The sequence below is a fragment of the Elephas maximus genome, chromosome 4 (assembly GCF_024166365.1).
Source record: "Elephas maximus indicus isolate mEleMax1 chromosome 4, mEleMax1 primary haplotype, whole genome shotgun sequence".
In the NCBI taxonomy this organism is placed as follows: Eukaryota; Metazoa; Chordata; class Mammalia; order Proboscidea; family Elephantidae; genus Elephas; species Elephas maximus.
In genome coordinates, this window is record NC_064822.1 from 58,808,306 (window position 1) to 58,830,636 (window position 22,331).

Below are 22,331 nucleotides of genomic sequence, written 5' to 3' on the forward strand. Positions count from 1 at the left end.
AAACTTTCACTTACAGCACAATGAATAAATTAAAAAAAGAATATCAGGGGTTGACAGATTCATTAAATCAGTTCAGTAATAAGGCTGGAGGGGGCAGTCTGGACCTGAGCTGGGTGTCAGTCACTAGGATACCCACAGGGCGAGGGCTGCCCTGAAGAGCCAAGGCTGGCGGACAGCCCTGGTCTGAGCCAGAGGGGGAGGCGGTGAGGGGACACACGCACCGGGAAGAGGGTCTGCAGACCCGGGGGTACGGGTCGGGAGTAGCCGGGAAGGACGAGGACTAAGAGCGGCCTGGCGCTCGGAATACAAGAGATAGGTGCTGTGAGGGCTGTCAGAGGCTCCGAGTGTGGATTCTGCGCAGAGGTCCGCGACTCGGCTGCGATCACTGCGCAGAAATCGGGAGACGCCAGCGAGAGCCTGGAGAGGCGGAGGTCGGAGAAGCCGGGAGTTCCGCGCCCAGCCGGGGTAGCCGGCGGCGCTAGGACGCGGGAGGCACCGGCAGAGCGGAAGCGCCGCGGCGGGCGGCTCGCAGGCGGCCGGGGGCGGCGGCGCGCAGGTGAGGGGCAGCGCAGTACCCCGCCCGGGGTCGGGGGATCGCAGTCGGCTCCCCCGGCTGGGCGGGAGGGGAAGAGCTCCTGGGCTGCGTCGGAAAGTGGGGCTCGAGGGAGGGGCGAGCGCAGGCCCGCGGATGTCCGGAAGGCTCGCGGCCTGCGTGGAAAGGGATGGGGGCGGAGGAGGGGGACGCGGAGGAAATGGCCTGCGCGGGGGTGAGGGCCAGGGAGCGTCTAGGGGAAGCGGCCGGGACTGTAGACCCTGCACCGGGGTTCGTCTCCGATTCCGCCGCTTGACTTGCCGCCTGCCTGCAAGAGGCGCCGGGCCTGTGCCCACCAGTAAGAGATGTCTCCACTCCTGTTCCGGGACTTTGCTCCGCTGAAGCCAAACCCTTCACCCCGGCCTCCCACACTTAGCCCGGATTGAGGCCGAGGCCAGGAGTGGGGAGGGAGGGCTTTGCTGGATACGTGAGCTCGGGTCTCCAGGCTCCAGCCCTCCACTTCCTCACTCGGCCCGCGGGGTCCCGTGACCCTCACGTGCCTCTCCGCTCTCTGGGCTCTTTGCTTTAGGAGTGGGGCTGACCTGGATCCTTCTTGTGCAGCTCTTATCAGTCACTGAGGCAGGCTAGTGCCCGGACCTCCCGGATCCCTTTTAATTGACCCCAACTGCTTGAACCGTGCTTGTTCCTGATTGCCTTCCGCAGAGGTTTTTAAGTATAGACCCTGGGAGGGTCTATAGTTTTTGTTGTGCTTTATATCCGAGTGTCTAAGGCAGCTCTGTCCAAGAGAAATATAATGCGAGCCACACGTGTGATTTGAAAAATAAAGCGAAACAAGTGAAACTAATTTAGTAACCTGTTTAACCCAATATTATCCGAAATAGATCATTTTAGCATGTAGTCAGTATAAGAATTATGAACGAAATATTTTACATTCTAAGTCTTTGAGATTAGGTGTGTATTTTACACTTACAGTGCGTCTCAGTTCAGACTAGCCCCTTTCAAGTGCTCAATAGCCACATGTAGCTAGCCAATGGCTACTGGCCTACAGGCTCAAATCCAAACTCCTTGCCATGGTATTCAGTGTTTTTCACAATCTGGCCTCTTTAATCTTTTTCCTGCTACTTCCTCAAGGATCCTTATCCTGTCATCACTCAAGAACACTTGCCATTCCCCTAACACACCTTTGTTCAAGCTGTTCTTTATACCTGGAACGCTCCCTCTCATCCCACCCTACCCAGGCCTGGTGGCACGGTACATCTTCAGCTACCCCTACCCCGGGAATGAATGTATCACTCCTTCCTCAGGGCTTCCTTGCACTGTATTCATGGCTGAATTAGGGCACTTATAACATGGTGTTGAATTGTTTTTGAGGCTGCCTCCCTGGCTAGTATAGTGTCTTATTCATCTTTGTTGTGATGAGAGCTGGCACCTAATGATCAGTGGATGTCTACAGAGAGAATGAGTAAATTGCTAACCAACTGTGCTCAGTAATTCCTGAAAGAATTTGCTACTTCCTCGTTTAAGAGATTCATATCTGTCCTACTCCCCCCAGGCTCCCAGCAAAAACACACCTATCCCAGATGTGATAACTAACTATGAAGAATGCATCTCAGGATGTGCACAGAAGTATCTTCTACCTTTTCTCCTTTCCTAAGCTTATAGATAGGAAACTCTATGGGGCAGTTCTACTCTGTCCTATAGGGTCGCTATGAGTCAGAATCGACTTGACGGCACTGGGTTTTTCACTGGGTTAAGCTTATAGATGGGAAAACTGAGGCACAGGACTAAGTTAGGGTAGCCAGAAAATTTTTATCTGTGTAAATACAAAGATTCACTTCTGGGAAGCTGAGAATGTCCTTCCTGGAAGGCAAGGAGGAACTCACAGCAGGATAAAATTAAAGAGCAAAATGGATCATCTCAGATGAAAAATGCTGGTCTGGGAAGGATTGTTGTTGTTGTTGTTAGATGCCATTGATTAGGTTCCAACTCATAGGAACCCTGTGTATAACAGAACAAGACACTGTCCGGTCCTGCTCCATCCTCATGATCATTATGCTTGAGCCCATTGTTGCAGCCACTGTGTCAGTCCATCTCATTAAAGATCTTCCTCTTTTTCTCTGACCCTCCACTTTACCAAGCATGATGTCCTTCTCCAGGGACTCGCCCCTCCTGATAACATGTCCAAAGTATGTGAGACTTAGTCTCGCCATCCTCACTTCTAAGGAGAATTCTGGCTGTACTTTTCCAAAACAGATTTGTTCGTTCTTCTGGCAGTCCGTGGTGTATTCAATATTCTTTGCCAGCACTAATTCAGAGATGTCAGTTCTTCGGTCTTATTCATTGTCCAGCTTTGGTGTGCCCATAAGACAATTGAAAACACCATGGCTCAGGTCAGGCACACCCTAGTCCTTAAAATGACATCTTTGCTTTTTAACACTTTAAAAAGGTCTTTTGCAGTAGATTTACCAAATGCAATGCATCGCTTAATTTCTTGGCTGCTGCTTCCATGGGTGTTGATTGTGGATCCAAGTAAAATGAAGTCCTTGACAACTTCAGTCTTTTCTCCATTTATCATGATACTGCTTATTGGTCCAGTTGTGAGGCTTTTTGTTTTCTTTATGTTGAGGTGTAATCCATACTGAGGGCTGTAGCCTTTGATCTTCATCAGTAAATGCTTCAAGTCCTCTACTTTCAACAAGCAAAGTTGTGTCATCAGCATATCTCAGGTTATTAATGAGTCTTCCCCCGGTCCTGATACCCTGTTCTTCAGATTCTAGAGCTTTTCTGATTATTTGCTCAGCATACAGATTGAATAGATATGGTGAGAGGATACAACCCCAGCACACACCTGTTCTGATTTTAAACCACTCAGTATCCCCTTGTTCTGTCGCAACAACTGTTTCTCGATCTATGTACAGGTTCCTCATGAGCACAATTAAGTGTTGCAGAATTCCCAGTCTCCACGGTGTTGTCCATAATTTGTTATCATCCACACAGTCAGATGCCTTTGCATGGTCAATAAAACACAGGTAAACATCTTTCTGGTATTCCCTGCTCTCAGCCAGGATCCATCTGACATCAGTAACGATGTCCCTTGTTCCACGTCGTCTTCTGAATCCGGCTTGTGTTTCTGGCAGTTTCCTGTCGATGGACTGCTGCAGCTGCTTTTGAATGATCTTGAGCAAAATTTTACATGCATATGATGTTAATGATATTGTTCGATAATTTCCATATTCAGTTGGATCACTTTTCTTTGGAATAGGCATAAATATGGATCTCTTGCAGTCTCTTGGCCAGGTAGCTGTCTTCCAAATTTCTTGGCATAGATAAGTGAGTACTTCAGCGCTGCATCTGTTTTTGGAAACAACTCAATTGGTATTCTGTCAATTCCTGGAGACTTTGTTTTCGCCATTGTCTTCAGTGCAGCTTGGACCACTTCCTTCAGTGCCATCAGTTCTCGACCATCTGTTACCTCCTGAATGACTGAGTGTCGACCAGTTTCTTCTGGTACGGTGACGCTTGTATTCCTTCCCTCTTTTTTTGATGCTTCCTGTGTTGTTCAGTATTTTGCCCTTAGAATGCTTCAGTATTGCAACTCGAGGCTTGAATTTTTTCTTCAGTTCTTTCAGCTTGAAAAATGCCAAGCATATTCATCCCTCTTGTTTTCTAACTCTAGGTCTTTGCACATGTCATTATAATACTTTACTTTGCCTTCTTGAGCCACCCTTTGAAATCTTCTGTTCAGCTTTTACTTCATCATTTCTTCCATTCACTTCAACTATTCTATGTTCAAGAGCAAGTTTCAGAGTCGCTTCTGACATTCATTTTGGTCTTTTATTTCTTTCTTGCCTTTTTAATGACCTCTTGCTTTCTTCATGTCTGATGTGCTTGATTTCATTCCACAACTTGTCTTCCATCTTCAGTGTTCAGTGCATCAAATCTATTCTTGAAATGATCTCTAAATTCAGGTGGGATATACTCAAGGTTGTGCATTGGCTTTTGTGGACTTGTTCTGATTTTCTTCAGCTTCACCTTGAACTTGCATATAAGGAATTGATGGTGTGTTCTGCAGTCGGCCCCTGGCCTTGTTCTGACTAATGAATGATACTGAGCTTTTCCATTGTCTCTTTCCACAGATGTAGTCAGTTTGATTCCTCCGTATTCCATCTGGTGAGGTCCACTCATATAGTCACTGCTTATGTTGTTGATAAAAAGTATTTGCAATGAAGGAGTCGCTGGTCTTGCAAAATTCTATCATGTGATCTCTGGCATCATTTCTGTCACCAAGGCCATATTTTTCAATTACTGATCTTCTTTGTTTCCAGTTTTCACAGTCCAGTCACCAGTAATTATCAATGCATCCTGATTGCATGTTCAGTCAATTTCAGATCAATTTCTTCATCTTTGGTCTTAGTGGTTGGTGTATAAATTTGAATAATAGTCGTATTAACTGGTCTTCCTTGTAGGTGTATGAATATTATCCTATCACTGACAGTGTTGTACTTCAGGATAGATCTTGAAATGTTGTTTTTGACAATGAGTGCAATGCCATTGCTCTTCAATTTGTCATTCCCAGCAGAGTAGACTGTATCATTGTCTAATTGAAAATGGCCAATGCCAGTCCATATCCACTCACTGATACCTAGGATATCAATGTTTATGCATTCCATTTCATTTTTGATTATTTCTAATTTTCCTAAATTCATACTTTGTACATTCCATATTCCTATTAATAATGGATGTTTGCAGCTGTTTCTTCTCATTTTGAGCCATGCCACATCAGCAAATGAAGGTCCCAAAAGCTTGACTCCATCCATGTCATTAAGGTCTACTTTTCTTTGAGGAGGCAGTTCTTCCCCAGTTGTATTTTCAGTACCTTCCAACCCGAGGGGCTCACCTTCTGGCACTTTATCAGACAATGTTCTGCTGATATTCATAAGGTTTTCACTGGCTAATTTTTTTAGAAGTAGACCACCAGGTCCTTCTTCCTAGTCTCTCTTTGTTTGGAAGCTCAGCTGAAACCTGTCCACCATTGGTGACCCTGCTGGTATTTGAATGCTGGTGGCATCGCTTCCAGCATTACAGCAACTTGCAAGCCACCACAGTATGACAAACTGACAGATGTGTGGGGGCCGGGAAGGGTGTGACAGAAGAAGTAGGGTAGAAGAGAAGGGCTGGGGAAGCTGGTAGAGCAAAGAAGTGGTCCATTGGGAATAACCACTTCTGATAGAGCAGTGCTGGTTCTCCAGAATGAGAAAATGGCAAGAATCAGTGATTCAGAGAAGGCAAGCAACTTACCCAAGGTCACATAGCACTTTAAGCCCAAATGAGGTATCATAGGCCCTCACTGCAGTACTTCCCCGGCTCCACACACGCTTCAGTTGCGACCAGGGGCCCCAGTACGGTGGCTAGGAGAACAGGTCTGGGGCACAGTGCCAGCCTGATTAATGTCTTCCTCACCACCTTCCAGCGAGGGGCTGTGATTAGGCCTATTTATAGGGGCCCCGTGCCTTAATAATCTGCCTGGCGCGTCTCTTGCCAATCAAATCAGTGCCGTCTGCAGTGTGATTGCTACTTTAGTGGCACCAGGGAGCGGAGTTAATTAAACCCAGTATAAATAGACTCTGCCCTTGCCTTGCAATTCAAAGGAGTGTTTTTCCCTTCCTATTCCCCACCCCCATATGCCCCTCCTTCCTCCTGAGCCCCCTTAGTTCTAACCTGGGTGAGCAGAGCCAGGACACTTTTCTACCCAGAGTCACCAGCCACTGTCTAGCCTATGTCAATAACAGGCCCCAAGTTCCCCAGGGGTCAAGTGGGAAGAACCCTGGAGTCCATGTTTTCTGTGCTTTTCCAGGCTGATACCATCTGACAATTGACTCAGGGACTATCTCCGCCACTAAATCCATCCTTCTAGCAGTGGGTTTGGGTTTATCCTCCTTTATGCCCTTCACCCAGCTTTATACTTGTTCACCCAGGCTGGGGAGGCTGAAATGAGGTCATCTATGGAAAGGGGGCCTAGCAGGCACCAACACCTTCTAAGGGGTCAACAAAATTGTACCTTGTCTCAACTCCCAGTCCCTGGTCCCTCATTCATTCAACAAGCATTAAGCACCACGTTTTGTGAGCTGCTACCTCCTATCAAATGCTCTTCCCCACCCTTCACCTGCACAGGTGAACCTGTGGCAGACTGTTGAGGTGAGAGGCAGGGAGGGGCTGTACTCTCTTCTCCCCACCCTTGCCCTGGGGTGGGTGAGTGGGGGACAGTCCTGATGCTCTGGTTCAAACCCACAGGCACCATGACTCCCGTGAGGACCCAGCACTCCTTGGCGGGCCAGACCTACACAGTGCCTCTCATCCAGCCGGACCTGCGGCGAGAGGAGGCCATCCAGCAAGTGGCAGATGCCCTGCAGTACCTACAGAAGGTCTCTGGAGACATCTTTAGCAGGTGGGAGCTGCCACCCACCCCCTGATCAGAGGTAGTTAGTTTTCTTTCCAGTCCCAGGAATATACCTCTGGGAGCAGCTACTTTGGTGATTCTTGGTCCCAGGGGCCTAAGGTAGCAGCCCAGCTTGGAAGCCTTTTCTCATAAGTGCCTGAGAGCTCACTACTTACTGTCTCACTTAGCTCCCTTGGTCCCCAGTCATGGCACTGTTCTCCCAACTCATGCTCTTCCTCCCACAGGGGGAACTTATCCCTCCACTGTTCATTAGTCAACAAATTCTTTAGTCAGCAAATATTTATTGAACACGTCTGTGCACGCCACTGTGCTAATCCCTTTAGATACATCAGTGAGGAAGACAGAGTCCCTGCTCAGCTAGAGTATATTCTTTGTGGGAGAGACAGACTTTAAACAACCAATATTATGATTAATGATTTAATTGCTATTACAAGAAGTCCTCTTTGTAGTGATTTTTACGACAGCTAATATTTTGATAACATTTACCATGTGCCCCCATTGAGTTGAGTGCTTTACATATGAACTCAATAACTTTATGAGGAAGTACTAGTGTGATGTCCATTTTCATAGATGAGGAAACTGAGGCACAGAAAGGCCAAGAGACTTGCCCAAATGATGGAGCCAGGGTTCAAGCTCAGGTCTTGTGGGCCCAGATCCTGTGTTAGACCCCTCTCTGTAAAGTGCTGTTCTGGTGGGATCAGGGAAGGCATGTATGAAGATAACGGCAATAATGATAAAATCTGAAGGGCAATTAGGAGTTATTGTGGATGGGTAGATCAGGAAGAACAATGTTCTGGGAAGACAGAAGGCTGTGAGCCACCATGAGGAGGGAAGGACCTGAAAGGAAGCCAGTGTGGCTAGAGCAGGGAGATTGAGGGCCAGACTGTGCTCATGAAGCTGGTGAGGTGGGCAGGGCTTTGAGGTCGTTTTTTGCATCTCCAGCACTTACCTAGCACAGTCACTGGGCTACAGCGATTTCTCATTCATTTATATTTATTTAGCTGGAATGAATGGTGTTTGCCATTTCCTTGCAAAGGTCCCAGCTTTGTGTTCTGTATACGGGTCTTGCCTTTCTTTGGCTGTAAGCAACCTGAGATGGGCCTTGGGTCTTCTCCTCCTGGGCACCACTGCCTTGCCTCACGCAGTGGACCTTTCATCCCACCCAGTGTGAAGTATTTGACTGCCTGACCCAGGTTACTCTGACACTCCAGGTCATCCACCACCCTTTCCCTGCTTGTATCCCAGACCTGGAATCCCCTACTCCTTTACCAGGTAATCTCTTCGATCCCCAGTTGGAAGTCTATCTTTTCCCAGAAGCCTTTCCAAACCAGTGAGGAGAGAAAGTGCGGTCATTGTCTCCAGTTGGACTTGGTATGAACACCAGGCCCTCCTGACTCTTTTGCCTTTTACCTGACCACTGAAGCACCTGTCAGCTCAAGCCCATTCAGAATGTAAATGTAACCAAGGGGCAGTGCCCTGCAGTGGTTAAGGATGTTGTCTCTGGAGCGGATTGCCTACACTCAGATCCGGCTCTCCCATTTGCGTGCTCTGCAACTTTGGTCAAGTTACTTAACCTCTCTAAACCTCAGTGTTCTCATCTGTAACACCGTAATAATGACAGTACTTTCCTCATAGGATTGTTGTAAGGGTTAAACAAATTAAAACATAGAAGGGAATTAATACATGTGAAACAGTGCCAGGGTCATAGTATGCATGCATTGTTAGCTCTTGTTATTTCCTGTTGATACCGTCTTTGCTCATATGCTGCCTGTGGTAGCCATCTACCAACCTGATATCGATAGGTATAGAATGTGTTAGGTGTCCCCTCTGTGCTTATTTTTGTGCTAAACGTCCCCAGAGGACACATAAGCAAGGAGATACAGGCCTTTAAGAGCCATTAGTCCCAGATTATAGCTACCTTATGTCCAGTGCTGGAATGGATGCTGGACAATCGACCAGGATTCTGTGTGTTTCCTTACGGGGTTTGTGGCTGCATTCTCTAAGGGGAGGATTAGATTTTGGGCAGACTTTCCTTTTCAGTCCTGGTATTTGGTGTCTTACAGGCAGTTTCATGTGCTCCTACCTATGGATGGGATGAGGCAAGGTCAGGAAGGCTGTCTCCTGGGGAGGGAAGTGGTAGGTAGGGCCCTCCAAGTGGCTGCGTGTGGCTTGTGGAGGGTAGGCTACCTCTCAGAAGCCCTGTACCTGAGCCCAGCTCTCTGCACAACTGGGTTCCAGGTCTCCCCACTAATGCCCCACTCTGTGCCCAACATTGAGCTGGATGGACTGTGTACGGAAACCCTGGTAGCATAGTGGTTAAGAGCTACAGCTGCTAACCAAAAGGTCAGCAGTTCAAAGCCACCAGGCCCTCCTTGGAAACTGTATGGGGCAGTTCTACTCTGTCCTATAGGGTTGCTATGAGTCGGAATTGACTCGACAGCAGCAGGTTTGGGGTTTTGGTTTGGACCCTGTACAGGACAGCACAGATGTGTCTGATGTGGTTCCTGTCCTCAAGGAGTTTAGAGTCTAGTATGGGAAAATAGTAGGGCTGGGTTGATGCTTAGTTGCATAGCATGAACTGTGGGCTTCTGGGGATGAAAAAAAAGGGAGAAAAGTGAAAATTGGAACATGTATCGGTCAGATCTCCTCAAATCAACTTAAGCCAAAGTAACCAGTCAGTCAGAGTTGAAGGGCTTAAATGATGTCATCAGGACCTGATTTTGCTTTCATACCAACCCAGCTTGCTTCTTCTGAGTTGGCCCCGTTCCCAGACAGCCCTTGCTCTGGTGGTGGCAAGGTGACAACGACCAGTAGGGCAAGCGCTCATATACTCAGGCTCGGGTCCAGCAGGAAAGGGTGCCTTCCTCTGTGACAGTATTTCCTTTGGAAGCCACACTCACCTCATTGGCCTGGCGCAGCTTGCACATCCATCCTAGAACTCTTTGCCGGGGCTGGGGGATGTGACACACTGATTGGCTTATGCCCAGGTCGTGCGAATCACTCCTAAGCCCCCAGGCTGAGGCTGACCTGAAGGACAGGGGCTGAGCTAGGGAGAGATGGAGTCCCAGAAGGAAATGGGGCCTGCTACTTGAGTAAGAGGGACATGGATGTTAGAGAGGAAAACTACATGCCCACTCCCCATGGTCAGGGGAGGCCTCCTGGAGGGGAGGGGTCATGAATGAGGCTCTAAGGAGGCACAGGCTGTGGTTAAGTAGGTTAGGAAGGTGGGTGTGCTGGTCATCTGGTGGGGTCTAGAAATGGGGCCAGAGGTACAGACTGTGGCCTGGAGCACAGTGTGTCAGGGGCTTCCAGGGTCAGAGAGCAGGGGGAGGGGCGGCTTGAACTGGGAGCACAGACATTCTATCTGTCCCACCCATTCAGTTCCTTAACTGCAGGGTCCTCTGTGTGTCTGTGGGTTTCCCTCCCCTTCTTGGATTGTGGGGCCTGGGGAGCTCTCACTTTAGCGTCTTCGTGTCTTCCACAGCACTGTGGGCCCAGCTGGGGGGAGGGAGGATGGCAGATGAGTGGTACATGTGGATAAGTAAGTTAGGGCCCCGGGGGCTCTCATCACAGCAGGCTTATGGAGCCATGGAAGGTTCTTCACCAGGGAAGCGGTGGGACAGAAGAGTTTGAGAAAGTTCATCAGGCAGTCATCACAGGGTGGACAAGAAGGGGGAGAGTGGACTTCGGGGACACACGGAAGCTGTCGCTGTAGTCAGGGCATGAAAGGGATGAGGATGTGGTCCAGGAGAGGTGCAGGCAGGGAGGGCGGCGAGAGACATTTCACAGGAAACAAGACAGGACATGTGACAGATTGGAAACAGAGGATAAAGGAGGAGGAGGAGCCAGTGATGACTGGGGGCCAGGAGTGCTGAGCCCTCTCCTCATCTGCCTGCCCGCCCCCACTCCTGCAGCAGCCGACAAGGAGGTAGGCTTTTGTGGCCGGGAAGTGACTCCAGCTTGGATTTGTCCCTCTCTTGAACATGCTCCTCCTGCTTGGAAACCTCTTAGAAAGAGACAGGTGGGCAGAGGAGAGACACTGTCTACATCCTGCCCACATCCCTCCCCTCTACAGGCCCAGCCACGGGGCCCCTGGGCCTCACTGGAGCCTGTCCTGGTTCCTACGCAGGTAGGTGAGCTCATGGAAAATCAGCATTCCAGGCTGGCCTCCTTCCTCCTGCTCTGCCGCAGCAGGCAGCCTGCTGACGAGCAGAGACCGAGAGAATGACAAGTACCTCTCAGGCTCTCTTCAAGCTCGCTCCTTCCAGCCCCTCCCTGGCTCTCTTCTGCCTAGAGATCACCCTCTGCCCCTCTACCTGCCCCCTTCACCTAGGAGAAGCCAGGCTCCGAAATTCTTGCCCAGAGATGTTACCTGCTCCACATGACTTAGAGGGTGAGGCAGGAGGGCTGGAGTGGCATAGGGAACAGGAACTGGACAAATTCTGTTTGGAAGTTTGGATGCTGTCACCTGCCACCTGCTGGTTTCCTGTCAGCCCCAGCCTAACCACTTTGCCTGAGAAGCAGGAGCCACTTTCTAGCTCCTTCCTCCTGTGGAAGGGTTAATTTTCTCTGCAAAGCTCTTTTCCTTTCCTCCTTTCCTTTCTTCTTCCTAACTCTTCCTTTCCTTCCTTTTCTGTTCCCTCCTTTTTCTCCCCCTTTCTCCCTTTTCCTCCCTTCTGTTCACATTGCCCATCCTTTGCCCTTTTCCTTGCTTCCTTTTTCCAGTATCACCCTTCTCCCGTCTTTCCCTCTCCTCTTCCTCCTCCTCTCTACTGATTGGCACTTGGTGGCCCCCAAGGTTAGGAAGCACTCAGTCAGCTGTCTGCATAATCAGCAGATCATTCTTAATTATCCCAGTGAGTGGGAAGATAAAGGTGAAGGCAGGAGCCCAGGTTCAGGGTCTGAGACAGAGGTTCAGGATGGAAGAGAGGGGAGGGGAGGAGGAGCAGCATTTATGGGTCAGGAGTGGGTACCCCCTCCTCCCTCAGTCTCCGCAGGACTGGCAGCCCTGGAGGGGCCATGGGCCTGCCTGGCTTCATAGGAAACATTCTCATAAGGGAAGACGGGGACATCTTTGAAGATGGTCGGACAAGACCCCAAGCACTGGCCTAGCCTTCTTTATCCCCCTCCCTTTCCCACGTCAGGAGAGTGGTCCCTACGAAGCCTTCCTGAATGCCTTTCACTCCAGCCCAGCAGCTGCTTGCTGTTCCCCTGACACCTGCCTTCACCTGCTGCCTCTACCTGGAACATCCTTCTTTGGGACCACCTCTTCCATGAAACATCCCCAGCCTTTCCCATCATACGTACTCAGTCACCCATGTAGAAGTTCCCACTTTCCCCTAAATGCGTGTAGCCCTTCATCCCTCCCAGTCTTACAGATGCTGGAATGGGCAGTAATGTTAATTGAGTTCAAGCGAGCTAGTACAGAAGCACCATACATACATTAACTCATTTTAACCATCACAATAATTCTATGATATAGAAGTTACTCATCCTTTTTGAGCTGAATTAAATGACTTGCCCACGGTCACATTGCTACTAAATAGACTTTAAACCTAGATCTGTAAGACGTTGTAGTTATTTATGTTTATTTCTTATCTCCCTGAGAGACCTGAATCTCCTTGAGGGCAGCCTTCAGTACTGTGTTTTGCAAACTGAAGGCACTCAAAACTTTTGGACGGTGAGGGTTGGGGAGAAAAAAAAAAGGAGGGGAATGTTCGGAAAAGCTGTGGAGCAACCAAAAGAAAAACCAGTTGTCACCAAGTCAATATTGGCTCATGGCGACCCCACATGTGTCAGAGTAGGACCGTGCTCCACAGGGTTTTCAATGGCTGATTTTTGGAAGTAGATCTCCTGGCCTTTCTTCTGAGGCACCTCTGGGTGGACTCTGGTGGACAGCTGAGTTTGTTTGCACCACCCAGAGACTCCTGTGGAGAAACCAAAAAAAAAAAAGCCCAAACCGTTGACGTTGAGTCGATTCTGATTCATAGTGACCCTAGTCTTGGCTATTTGTGAGGAAGGGCAGATTTTTGGTTTCTCAGAGGCTTGAGGCCCTTCCAGGAATGGACAGAGAAAGTGGGCTCCGAGCCTACCGAGTGAGCCAGTAATCCACCTCATGCTGACAGGGGCAACCTGTCTCCTGCTAGTGTCTGAGCAAACATGCTATGGGAATGTGGCTTCAGCAATGAACTGAAAACCTACCTACCCTTGAGGCAGGCCACCAAGCAAGGGGGCCTAGACCAGGTATGGCAAACAAATTGCCCTCTTGCCTCCATTTCCCCACACTCCTGGTAGACATCACATTGGGGCACTCTGTGCCAACCCTACTGGCCTACCAGTCCTTCCTGACACAGCCTTCCAGCTGGTCACTGCCAGTCCTTGAGCTGACATGAGAATTGAAAACTCATTGGCATCTTTGATCTCTGTTCTCCCAGGCAGCATGGTATAACCGTAGAGATTAAACTGTCTGGAGGCTTTGTCAATAAGCATGCCATTACTTAGACTCATAGGCTCTTGGATAAGAAAACACCCCGGAAATCATGTCCTCATCCTCTGGTCCAGGCAGGAATCCCCCTCGGAGCATCCCCGACAGGTGGTCCTCCAGCTGGAATTGGATTGTTTTACAGAGCTCCACAGCTGTTTATTAGGAAGTTCTCCTGATGCAGAACTGAGGTCTTCTTCTTTGTAGCTCCACCTACAGGTCCTAATGCAGTCCTCTGGGGCAACAGGGAGTGAGTCCAATTGCTTTTCCACCTGACAGCACTTTCGATATTTTTGCTATTTGAAGGGCATTATCATGTTCTCTAAGTCATCTCATCTTTAGCAGAACATCTTTCAGGTGTTTTTGTATGACAGGAGTTTCTCACTCATCACTCTCTTTTGGATGTTTGTTAATTTGTTGCTTTTATTCAGCCATTATTTATTAATCCCCAATTACATGCCAGGCACTGTTCTAGGTGCTAAGGATACAGGGGTGAATAAGATAGACTTCACAGTCTAGGAGGGAATTCAGAGTCTCCTTAAAATGCCCCACAGTTGAAAGCGGGCAGAGGTGTGGGTGTGATCAGTGTGTGCGTGTTAGCTGTCACTTCTCTGGGGGCTGTATTGGCTCTGTTGTGCCTTCCACAGGATGGATGTTCCCTACGTGCTTATCGAAAGAAGGAAGGAGGGTAGGAGAGAGACAAGGAGCTGTGCGCCTTAAAATCTTATTTCCTTTTAAAGCTGCCGAACATGCTTTTAGCTAATACTGAGCTTCTTGTTAACGAAAACCTCCAGGTCTTTTTTCACCTGCACTGCTGCTAAAGCCACTTGGCCCCATCTTCTGTATTGGTGCACTTGACTTTGTAAACCTAAATGTTGAGCTTCACATCCATTCCTTACAAATTGAATCTTGTTGGTTACAGCCCATCCTTCTGGCCTCTGAAGGTTGCTCTGAGTCTTGATTCAGCCATAAAGACCGTTTCCTGGTCCTCCCACATTTAATATCGACTGGCACAACAGTTAATGGACTAGGCTACGAACTGAAATGTTGGTGGCTTGAACCCACCAGCCACTCCTTGGGAGAAGGATGTAGCAGTCTACTTCTGTGAAGATTTACAGCCTTGGAAACCCTATGGGGTGGTTTTACTCTGGCTCATAGGGTCACTATGAGTTGGATTCGATTCGATGGCAGTGGGTTTTTGGATTTAGTTCTGTAGTAAAGTGTTGAATGGGCTGGGCCAGGGCCCTGCCAGAGACCTCCCTGCAGCCTGAAATCCATCTGTTCTTCAGCAGTACCCTTCCGGTACTGACCTTCATCTGGCTCTGATTTTTCCTAATTGTATGCTCAGCCAACCCCCACAGCTCCATCTTGTCCACGGGAGTTTGTGAAAAGCCATCAAAATCCTTGCTGACTGAAAATGCACTGTTGAAGGTATTCCTCTGATGCACCAGTCTAATGACCCTGTCAGAAGAAGAAATGCAGTGAGTTTCCAACTGTGCTGGCCCCCGGGACTCGCCGCTTCTTTCTCTAAGTGCTTACAGACCCTTTCTGTAATAATCCACACCAGAAGTTTGCCAAGGATCATTGTTAAGCTTGACATTTGCAACTTGGAGAAATCAGCCCGTCTGCTTGATATAAGAGCACAATCGCCTTTGTCCATCTCCAGTTCTGATGCCCCTCCCACTTTCCGTGTCAGCACCCCGCTGAGTACAGCAGTTATGGGATTGCTGAAGGTTGTTTCAGCACCCAGGGCCAGAATCCGGCTAGGGGGAACTTGAGGTCAATTAGAACGGCTGGCCTTCTAGTTCCCCTCTACTGGGGCTGAAGACCCTTCTCTCTGCCCAAAAAGATGGAGCACATGCCCATTGGGTGGTTCTGCTTTCTGTCGTCAGAAGGACACTGTGCCCTGTTTTTCTCCATCAGTATTGCTGCCACCCTCAGACCAGAACTCAGCTACTTTGGGTGCCTCCTTGTAACCCCAGCCCCACCACCTCATCTAACCCCTGCCCATGAAGAGCCAGGAGTAACCCAGGACAGACTTCACTAGGGGTAGAAACCCCTGGATTGTGAGGTTGGCTGATTGGGTGGGTTTTCTGGGGGCCACAATCTTATGGAGTTTGTGGGGGATTGTATAGGAAGGTTGGGCCTGATTCCTGACTGTTCACTTGAACCTTTAGCGACATCTCAGAGTTCCTGGCCCCAGAGGCGGGAAGCCCCTCTGTCCTCCCACCTGACCCTCCTACCTATTACACGAACTGAGCTCAAGACTTTGTCTCCTTGTTTCTTGTGCCTCTCTTGTGCACCCACCCTTGCCAGGCAAATGTTGAAATGTGTCTGCTCTGAGTGGAGGACATGCTGGCCATGGGCAGGGGTTGGTGTGCCTGGAGGTGGGGAAGCTAGAGGACGATTGGGAGGAGAAGACCCTGGCACTGAGAGAGTTCCCTTTGCAGGGGGAAACCTAGCTGCTGCTGAGTAACGCGGAAACTCATACATAAGGCCCATGTACATTTAAACTTAAGGCATGTGGGTTATAGTCCTTCAGTAACCATAGAGACAGCTCCTACCAGGTGTCCTACCGTCCTAGGCACTGCGAATACAGAAACCAAAACCCATTGCTGTCGAGTCGATGCCAACTCATAGTGACCCTATAGGACAGAGTAGAACTGCCCCACAGGGTTTCCAAGGAGCACCTGGTGGATTTGAACTGCTGACCTTTTTGTTAGCAGCTGTAGCTCTTAACCACTATGCCACCAGGGTTTCCACTGGGAATACAGCAGGGGACAAAGCAAAGCCTTAGCCACCTTGGAGCTCTGCCACCTGGGCAGTACCAAGATCAGCTTCGACAAGCAGGTAACACTGTTTTTTAAGAGCCTTTGCCCCATGTCGTCAGGTTGTATGTGAAGGAAAAGCCAAGAAGGCCAAGAAGTTGGAAAGTGTCAGATGCGTTGTTAGATTCTGTGGTCGGGAAGGCTGTGCTGAGGAGGTGACTCAGTGAAGTGAAGGAGCAGCCCTGGGATATCAGGAGGAATAGCGTTCTACTTGATGCAAAGGTCACAAAACAAGCATGCACCGGCATGTTCAGGGACTAGCCGGGCAGCTGGTGTCGCCGGAGCCCACTGATCTGGGGGAGAGTGGTAGCAGGTGAGGAACCAGATCACAGATAGCCTTGTAAACCACACTGCGGGCTGGGATATCCTCACATGCGCTGTTTACCATGTGTAGGAGCAGTTCCTCATGAGCGGGTCTAGGACTTGAATTTAGGTGATGCATTTAGGTCCAGCCTTGCCTCTTATTGGCTCTGTGACAGAGGCCAGCTTTGCCTGCTTGACCTGACAGCTTGTGAGGAGTGTGTAGAATGCTTTGCAGGCTGTAAGCAGCTGTATGTGTAAATAGTTACGACTCTGTCCCTCTGCTTGGGCCGTCTTGAGGCTGTAAACTCCTGGAAGGCAGGATCCATGTCCTTCAAGTGGCATGTCGAGGCACAACCTCAGGGTCAGGGTGATGGACCCTCTCTACCAGAGCTCCAAGGAGCTTAGTACCATTAGTTCCAGGACCCTTCAGGTTAGATAATCCTTGTTGAGGTCACCTGGGCAGTTACCTAGAACAGCTCCAACAAGCAGGTAACAGTGTTTTTTAAGAGCTCTTGCCCAAGCTCCTGGCTTCCCAGCCTGCCTGTAGGAGTGTGTAGGAGACTGTGAGGTTGGGGAGCGGCCCCCCAACCCCTGTGGTCTTTTCTGTGGCAGGATCTCCCAGCGGGTAGAACTGAGCCGAAGCCAGCTTCAGGCCATTGGAGAGAGGGTCTCCTTGGCCCAGGCCAAAATCGAGAAGATCAAGGGCAGCAAGAAGGCCATCAAGGTAGCCCATGTGGCCCTGTGTCCCCACAGCTGGTGGACAGTTCTAGAAACTCCATTCCCTGCCACCTCCCCATACCTCTGAGTTTGCCCAGGTGCCTGTCCTGCTGTCCAGCCCCACCTCCGGCTTTCCTCTGGCCCAGAGCTTCTTCCCCCCAGGCCCAGGCCCTCTAGGTCTTCTTGGGGCCCCTGGAGAAGTGGATCTCAGATGCATCCCCGTGTCCACAGGTGTTCTCCAGTGCTAAATACCCAGCCCCAGAGCACCTGCGGGAGTACAGCTCCATCTTCACAGGAGCCCAGGACCCCAGCCTCCAGAGACGTCCCCGGCACAGGATCCAGAGCAAGCACCGGCCCCTGGATGAGCGGGCTCTGCAGGTGTGACGGACACTCACACCCACACCCACTGTGGACAGAGATGATCATGGTGGCCCTGGCTGTTGGGGAGGAACTGAGGGCCTACCACAGGGATTCTGTCCCCGGCGAGGATTCTGACTGGGGGGGTAGAGGTTGATTTTGTACTGAGACCCACCGTTCCTCTGTCTTTCCCCAGGAGAAGCTGAAGTACTTCCCTGTGTGTGTGAACACCAAGCCAGAGCCTGAGGATGAGGCCGAGGAGGGGCTGGGGGGTCTTCCCAGCAACATCAGCTCCGTCAGCTCCTTGCTGCTCTTCAACACCACTGAGAACCTGTATGGCCAGAAGGCGGGGTGTGGAAGGGTGGGTGGGAGGTCCAGCCTGGCTTAGTGGGGGTCTTGGGGAGGTAGAGGAAGTACAGCTGAAGCCTGGAGGCTGGGAGTCAGGAACTGGCCAGTTCGGATTGGCTTGTAAGGCCTGGGAATCCACAGTACAAAGAGTGTGGCCTGTGATGAAGTGGAGAGAGGCATCAGGAGCATGGGCCTACTGCAGAGTATGAGGGCTATCACCTCCACCCCACCCCTGTAGGTACAAAAAATATGTCTTTCTGGACCCCCTGGCTGGAGCTGTAACAAAGACCCATGTGATGCTGGGGGCAGAGACGGAGGAGAAGCTATTTGATGCCCCTCTGTCCATAAGCAAGAGAGAGCACCTGGAACAACAGGTAGAGATGGCTGAGGCTCGGGTGGGTAAGGAGGTATAGGTGGGTGAGGAGCCCTGCCAGCCTTACCAGGAGTCTTCTCCAGGGAAGGGCCTATTGAGCCCCTTATGCCACCCCAGCCTGGGGTATGCATGAGCCCCCTCTGACTGCCCAAGACCATACTTGGAGGCCTGTACTCCTGTGGCCCACAACTCCCATACCCCACTTAATCGTACAGGTTCTAGAGAACTACTTCTATGTGCCTGACCTGGGCCAAGTACCCGAGATCGACGTGCCGTGCTACCTGCCCGACCTGCCGGGCATCGCTGATGACCTCATGTACAGTGCCGATCTGGGCCCCGGCATTGCTCCCTCGGCCCCCGGCACCATCCCAGAACTACCCAACTTCCACACAGACCTGACCGGGCCTCTCAAGCCAGGTGAGCCGACAGCTGGAAAAGGAGTTGGGCTGGGGAACTCCCCCATGCTGCCACCTTGTTCCCTAGACACCTCAGTTCCTCACCCTTCTGTTTCAGACCTAGAAGGTGGGGTGTTAACAGCACCCCCGCCCCCTCCACCTCCACCACCACCTCCCCCAGTGCTGGTCAGCGCCCCCCCACCGCCGCCACCACCCCAGACTGTGGCCCCTCCAGGCCAGGGCGCCAGGGAGGACGATGGCAGCAGCAGCGTGTCCCCGTCAGGTAAGGGCAACACCGGGACTGGGGTTGGTGGTTGGTCTTTAAGGGCCCTGGGCTGTGCACCTCTGCCTCATTTCTGTATCCCTGAAGGATTTTATTAGGTTTGTTAAGTGGCCATAGATCCTTGATTTTCAGAGTAGTTCTAATTTCAAATATCTCAGTCTGTTGGGTTCATAAAATAGTGGTTTTCAGTGTCCGTAGACATGGAATTCCACAGAGGTACCTGCAAGGATAGAGGGAGGCTAGACACATGGGGTTCTGGGTCTCCCATTCCCACTTAAACCAATGGAAAGAAGGGGTCTACTACTTACAAAAAGTTAAACTACAGCAACAAAATCTTCACTGTTCCTGAGATTGCCACATTTCAGTTTTAATACTGTATCTCCCAGTCTATCTCCAGCACCCAGAAGTGGCAGTTATCCCTCATTGGATCATGTATTCATACACCATCAGCACGCCAATAATTCACAGGGTCCACTGGAGAGAGGGAGCAGGGAGGGCCTGGATGCATGAACCTCCTGAGCCTGGATGAAGTCGTCAGAATCCAGTCCCTTTAGTGTTGGCTCTGACAAGGCCTTCAGCCAGACTGCATCAGAGTCTTCCTCTTTCAAGAGGGAAAGCCCTTCCTCACAAGTCAGGCTCTTGAGGTGAAGTCTATGGACTCAGCAAGCTTCACCTCCAGAATCCAGGCTGGGCAAAGCCATCCTGCAGCCTAGCCCTGCCTAAGCAGCCTTCCCCACCCTCAGCTGCAGTCCAGGGAGCCCCCAAGGAAGTGGTTGACCCCTCCAGTGGCCGGGCCACACTGCTGGAGTCCATCCGCCAGGCTGGGGGCATCGGCAAGGCCAAGCTCCGCAGCGTCAAGGAGCGGAAGCTGGAGAAGAAAAAGCAGAAGGAGCAGGAGCAAGGTGAGGGGACCCTAGGCCCACTCCAGAAAGGCTCCAAGCAAAGGGGCCATCTTCTCTCCTAGCCACCGTCAGAGTCCCCAGGAGTGTCAGAAGGCGAGCACCCACCCAGCCTGCCCCATGCTTTCCGCAGCGCACTTGTCAGAAGCCAAGGTGGCTGTCCCTATTACCCAACATCCTTAACCCTCCTGCCTGGGCCATGGGTTACATCCTGGTTTTAGAGCCTGCTTAGTAGAGCTTTCCTCTCTAAACTGGTAGGGGACAGAGCCTCGGTGGCTTAAACTATGACAAAAGGCAGTTTCTGCGGCTCTGTCAAGAGTTGTCCAAAGACAGGGACCTGAGATATTTTTGGGGGAGAGAGAACCTAGAGGGTTAGCTCAGTCCTATTTCTATAAGCCTCTGGAGGCTACAGATTATGTGTGTGCTGTGAATCACAAACACTAGCATAAACATGATACCTGGGCACAAAGCAACTATGTCCTAAAAGTCATCCGTCCCGAGTTTGTATCCCCGCTCTGTGTCTGACTGGCCCTGTGTTCTCTCAGATAGCCGAACCTCTCTGGCCAGTTCCCTCATGCATACAATGGGACTGCTCGTACTTGTCCTTCTGCCTCATGAGGTGGTTGTGGGAATTTGTTACTCAAATGATTTAACCATTTTCTTATTAGTGAACTCATTGCTGGATCCACTGACAGACTGAAGCTCTGGGAGCTGGCAGTGAACATGGTGGCTTTGGAGAGGGTTGGGGTGAAGGGGCGGGATAGTGAGCAAAGACGGCAGATACGACAAGCCCTGAAGATGCCACCCCCAGCGCAGGTTTCCCACTTGGCCCCAGCACTAGCCCCCCACCTGCCACCTCACCCATGGCTTTCCTGTTGTAGTGAGAGCCACAAGCCAGGGTGGGGACCTGATGTCGGATCTCTTTAACAAGCTGGTCATGAGGCGCAAAGGTAGGAGGTGGGAGCGGAGGCTGCCTTCCCCCGCTGGGGGTCTCGGGATATTTGCCATACATATCCTCTGCCCTTTTCCTCCTGTTTGTCTCCTGGGGGTGGGTGAACTGGTGCCCCAAACCGACCTCCGTCACTCTCAGCCTTCTCCCTTCCAGGTATCTCAGGGAAAGGACCTGGGACAGGGGCCAGTGAGGGGCCAGGAGGAGCCTTCGCCAGGATGTCAGACTCCATCCCACCACTGCCTCCCCCACAGCAGCCACCAGGAGAGGATGAGGATGACTGGGAATCCTAGGAGGCTCAGCCACTCCTTCCTCCTTTCTGAGATGCAAACAGCCAGGTGGCTCCTGGGCCTGCGTGTTCTGTCAGCACATGCCGCCCTGGGAGGGAAGAGAACCTGGAGGACTGTCCCAGGTCTATCTGTGCCTGGACCCTCTTCCAGGAGCAGGGAGGCTGGCTTCTGTGACCAGACAGCTGGGGAGGGGGCTCGGCCTCCTTAGTCACCTCAGAGCTGGGGCTGGGGGGTGCAGTCAGTATCTGCCTGTGGCCTACTGGTGTTCCTGCTCTACCGGCCCCTTCACCAGAGTGCACATCTCTTCCCAAAAGACACTTAGAGATACGTGGTAACATGCATCAATAAAGAAGTCCAATGTAAGAACTGAGTATAAACCAGTGGTGCGTTTTTTTAATTAAGGAACTGTACTGTGTAGAATACAAATACATCCTCGAGGCCAGCGGCTGTCCTCCTGCTCCCGCTGGTCAGCTATGGGGACAGATTACCCAAGTGGCAAAGGTCCTTTCACTAGGGTCAGGAAGAGAAGTGAGGAACAGGTTATCAGGGGCAGCTGCTGCAGACAGGAGGGAGGGATATTTTAACACAGAAAAAAAAAAGTCTCAGTGACAGCCACAGGGTCTCTAAAAATAGTCCTGCTGAGAGCCTAATGGCCCTTGGTATAATTGCTGATGTCAGGATAGGAGGTGTCTTGGAGTTTGCTCAAGTGGTTGAGAGGGAGAGAGGGTGCCAATGACTTGAAGGAGGAACTGGAGCCAAGCCAGGGAGGTAAAAATACCGTGGAGGGCTGTGGAACAGGTTAGTGAATAAGGTTGCCTAAGAAGTGAGGCCAGCAGGTGAGGGAGCCAGGGCAGAGGGCTCTTCCTAGCTCTTGATGACTGAGACAAAAGACACAAGAGAAGGAAGGCAGTTGAGATAACAAGAAGCCTACAGACACCAGGGGGACAGAAATGGGGAATGAGGTGTTCTTGGTGTAGGTAAAGGTGAAAGGTCCAGAGCAGCTCATTTTAGCGAGGAGGGCTGGAGGCAGGATGGGCCCGCTTCCATCTCTCCTCTAGGAAGGGAGATGAGAAACTGGGCAAGGACAGAGACACTGCA

At 50.8% G+C, this 22,331-nt stretch overlaps 1 protein-coding gene across 1 annotated transcript; it reads left to right on the forward strand.

Annotated features, from left to right (window-relative positions):
• Positions 1-293: 293 nt before the first annotated feature.
• Positions 294-21,623, forward strand: WASHC1 (WASH complex subunit 1). Its single transcript, XM_049882171.1, has 11 exons — positions 294-556; positions 6,845-6,998; positions 17,235-17,346; positions 17,571-17,717; positions 17,893-18,029; positions 18,283-18,418; positions 18,633-18,834; positions 18,931-19,095; positions 19,839-19,997; positions 20,876-20,944; positions 21,100-21,623. The coding sequence occupies exons 2-11, from the start codon at positions 6,850-6,852 to the stop codon at positions 21,234-21,236; spliced, it is 1,413 nt and encodes a 470-aa protein (XP_049738128.1). The 5' UTR covers positions 294-556; positions 6,845-6,849; the 3' UTR covers positions 21,237-21,623.
• The last annotated feature ends 708 nt before the right edge of the window (positions 21,624-22,331 follow it).

What these genes read in the sequence shown, in the direction of transcription:
- WASHC1 (XM_049882171.1), top strand. Translation starts at nt 6,850, where the DNA reads ATGACTCCCGTGAGGACCCAGCACTCCTTGGCGGGCCAGACCTACACA. An exon ending in TGGATGAGCGGGCTCTGCAG is followed by an intron (nt 17,718 to 17,892) that starts GTGTGACGGACA and finishes GTCTTTCCCCAG; the next exon opens with GAGAAGCTGAAGTACTTCCC. An exon ending in GACCGGGCCTCTCAAGCCAG is followed by an intron (nt 18,835 to 18,930) that starts GTGAGCCGACAG and finishes CTTCTGTTTCAG; the next exon opens with ACCTAGAAGGTGGGGTGTTA.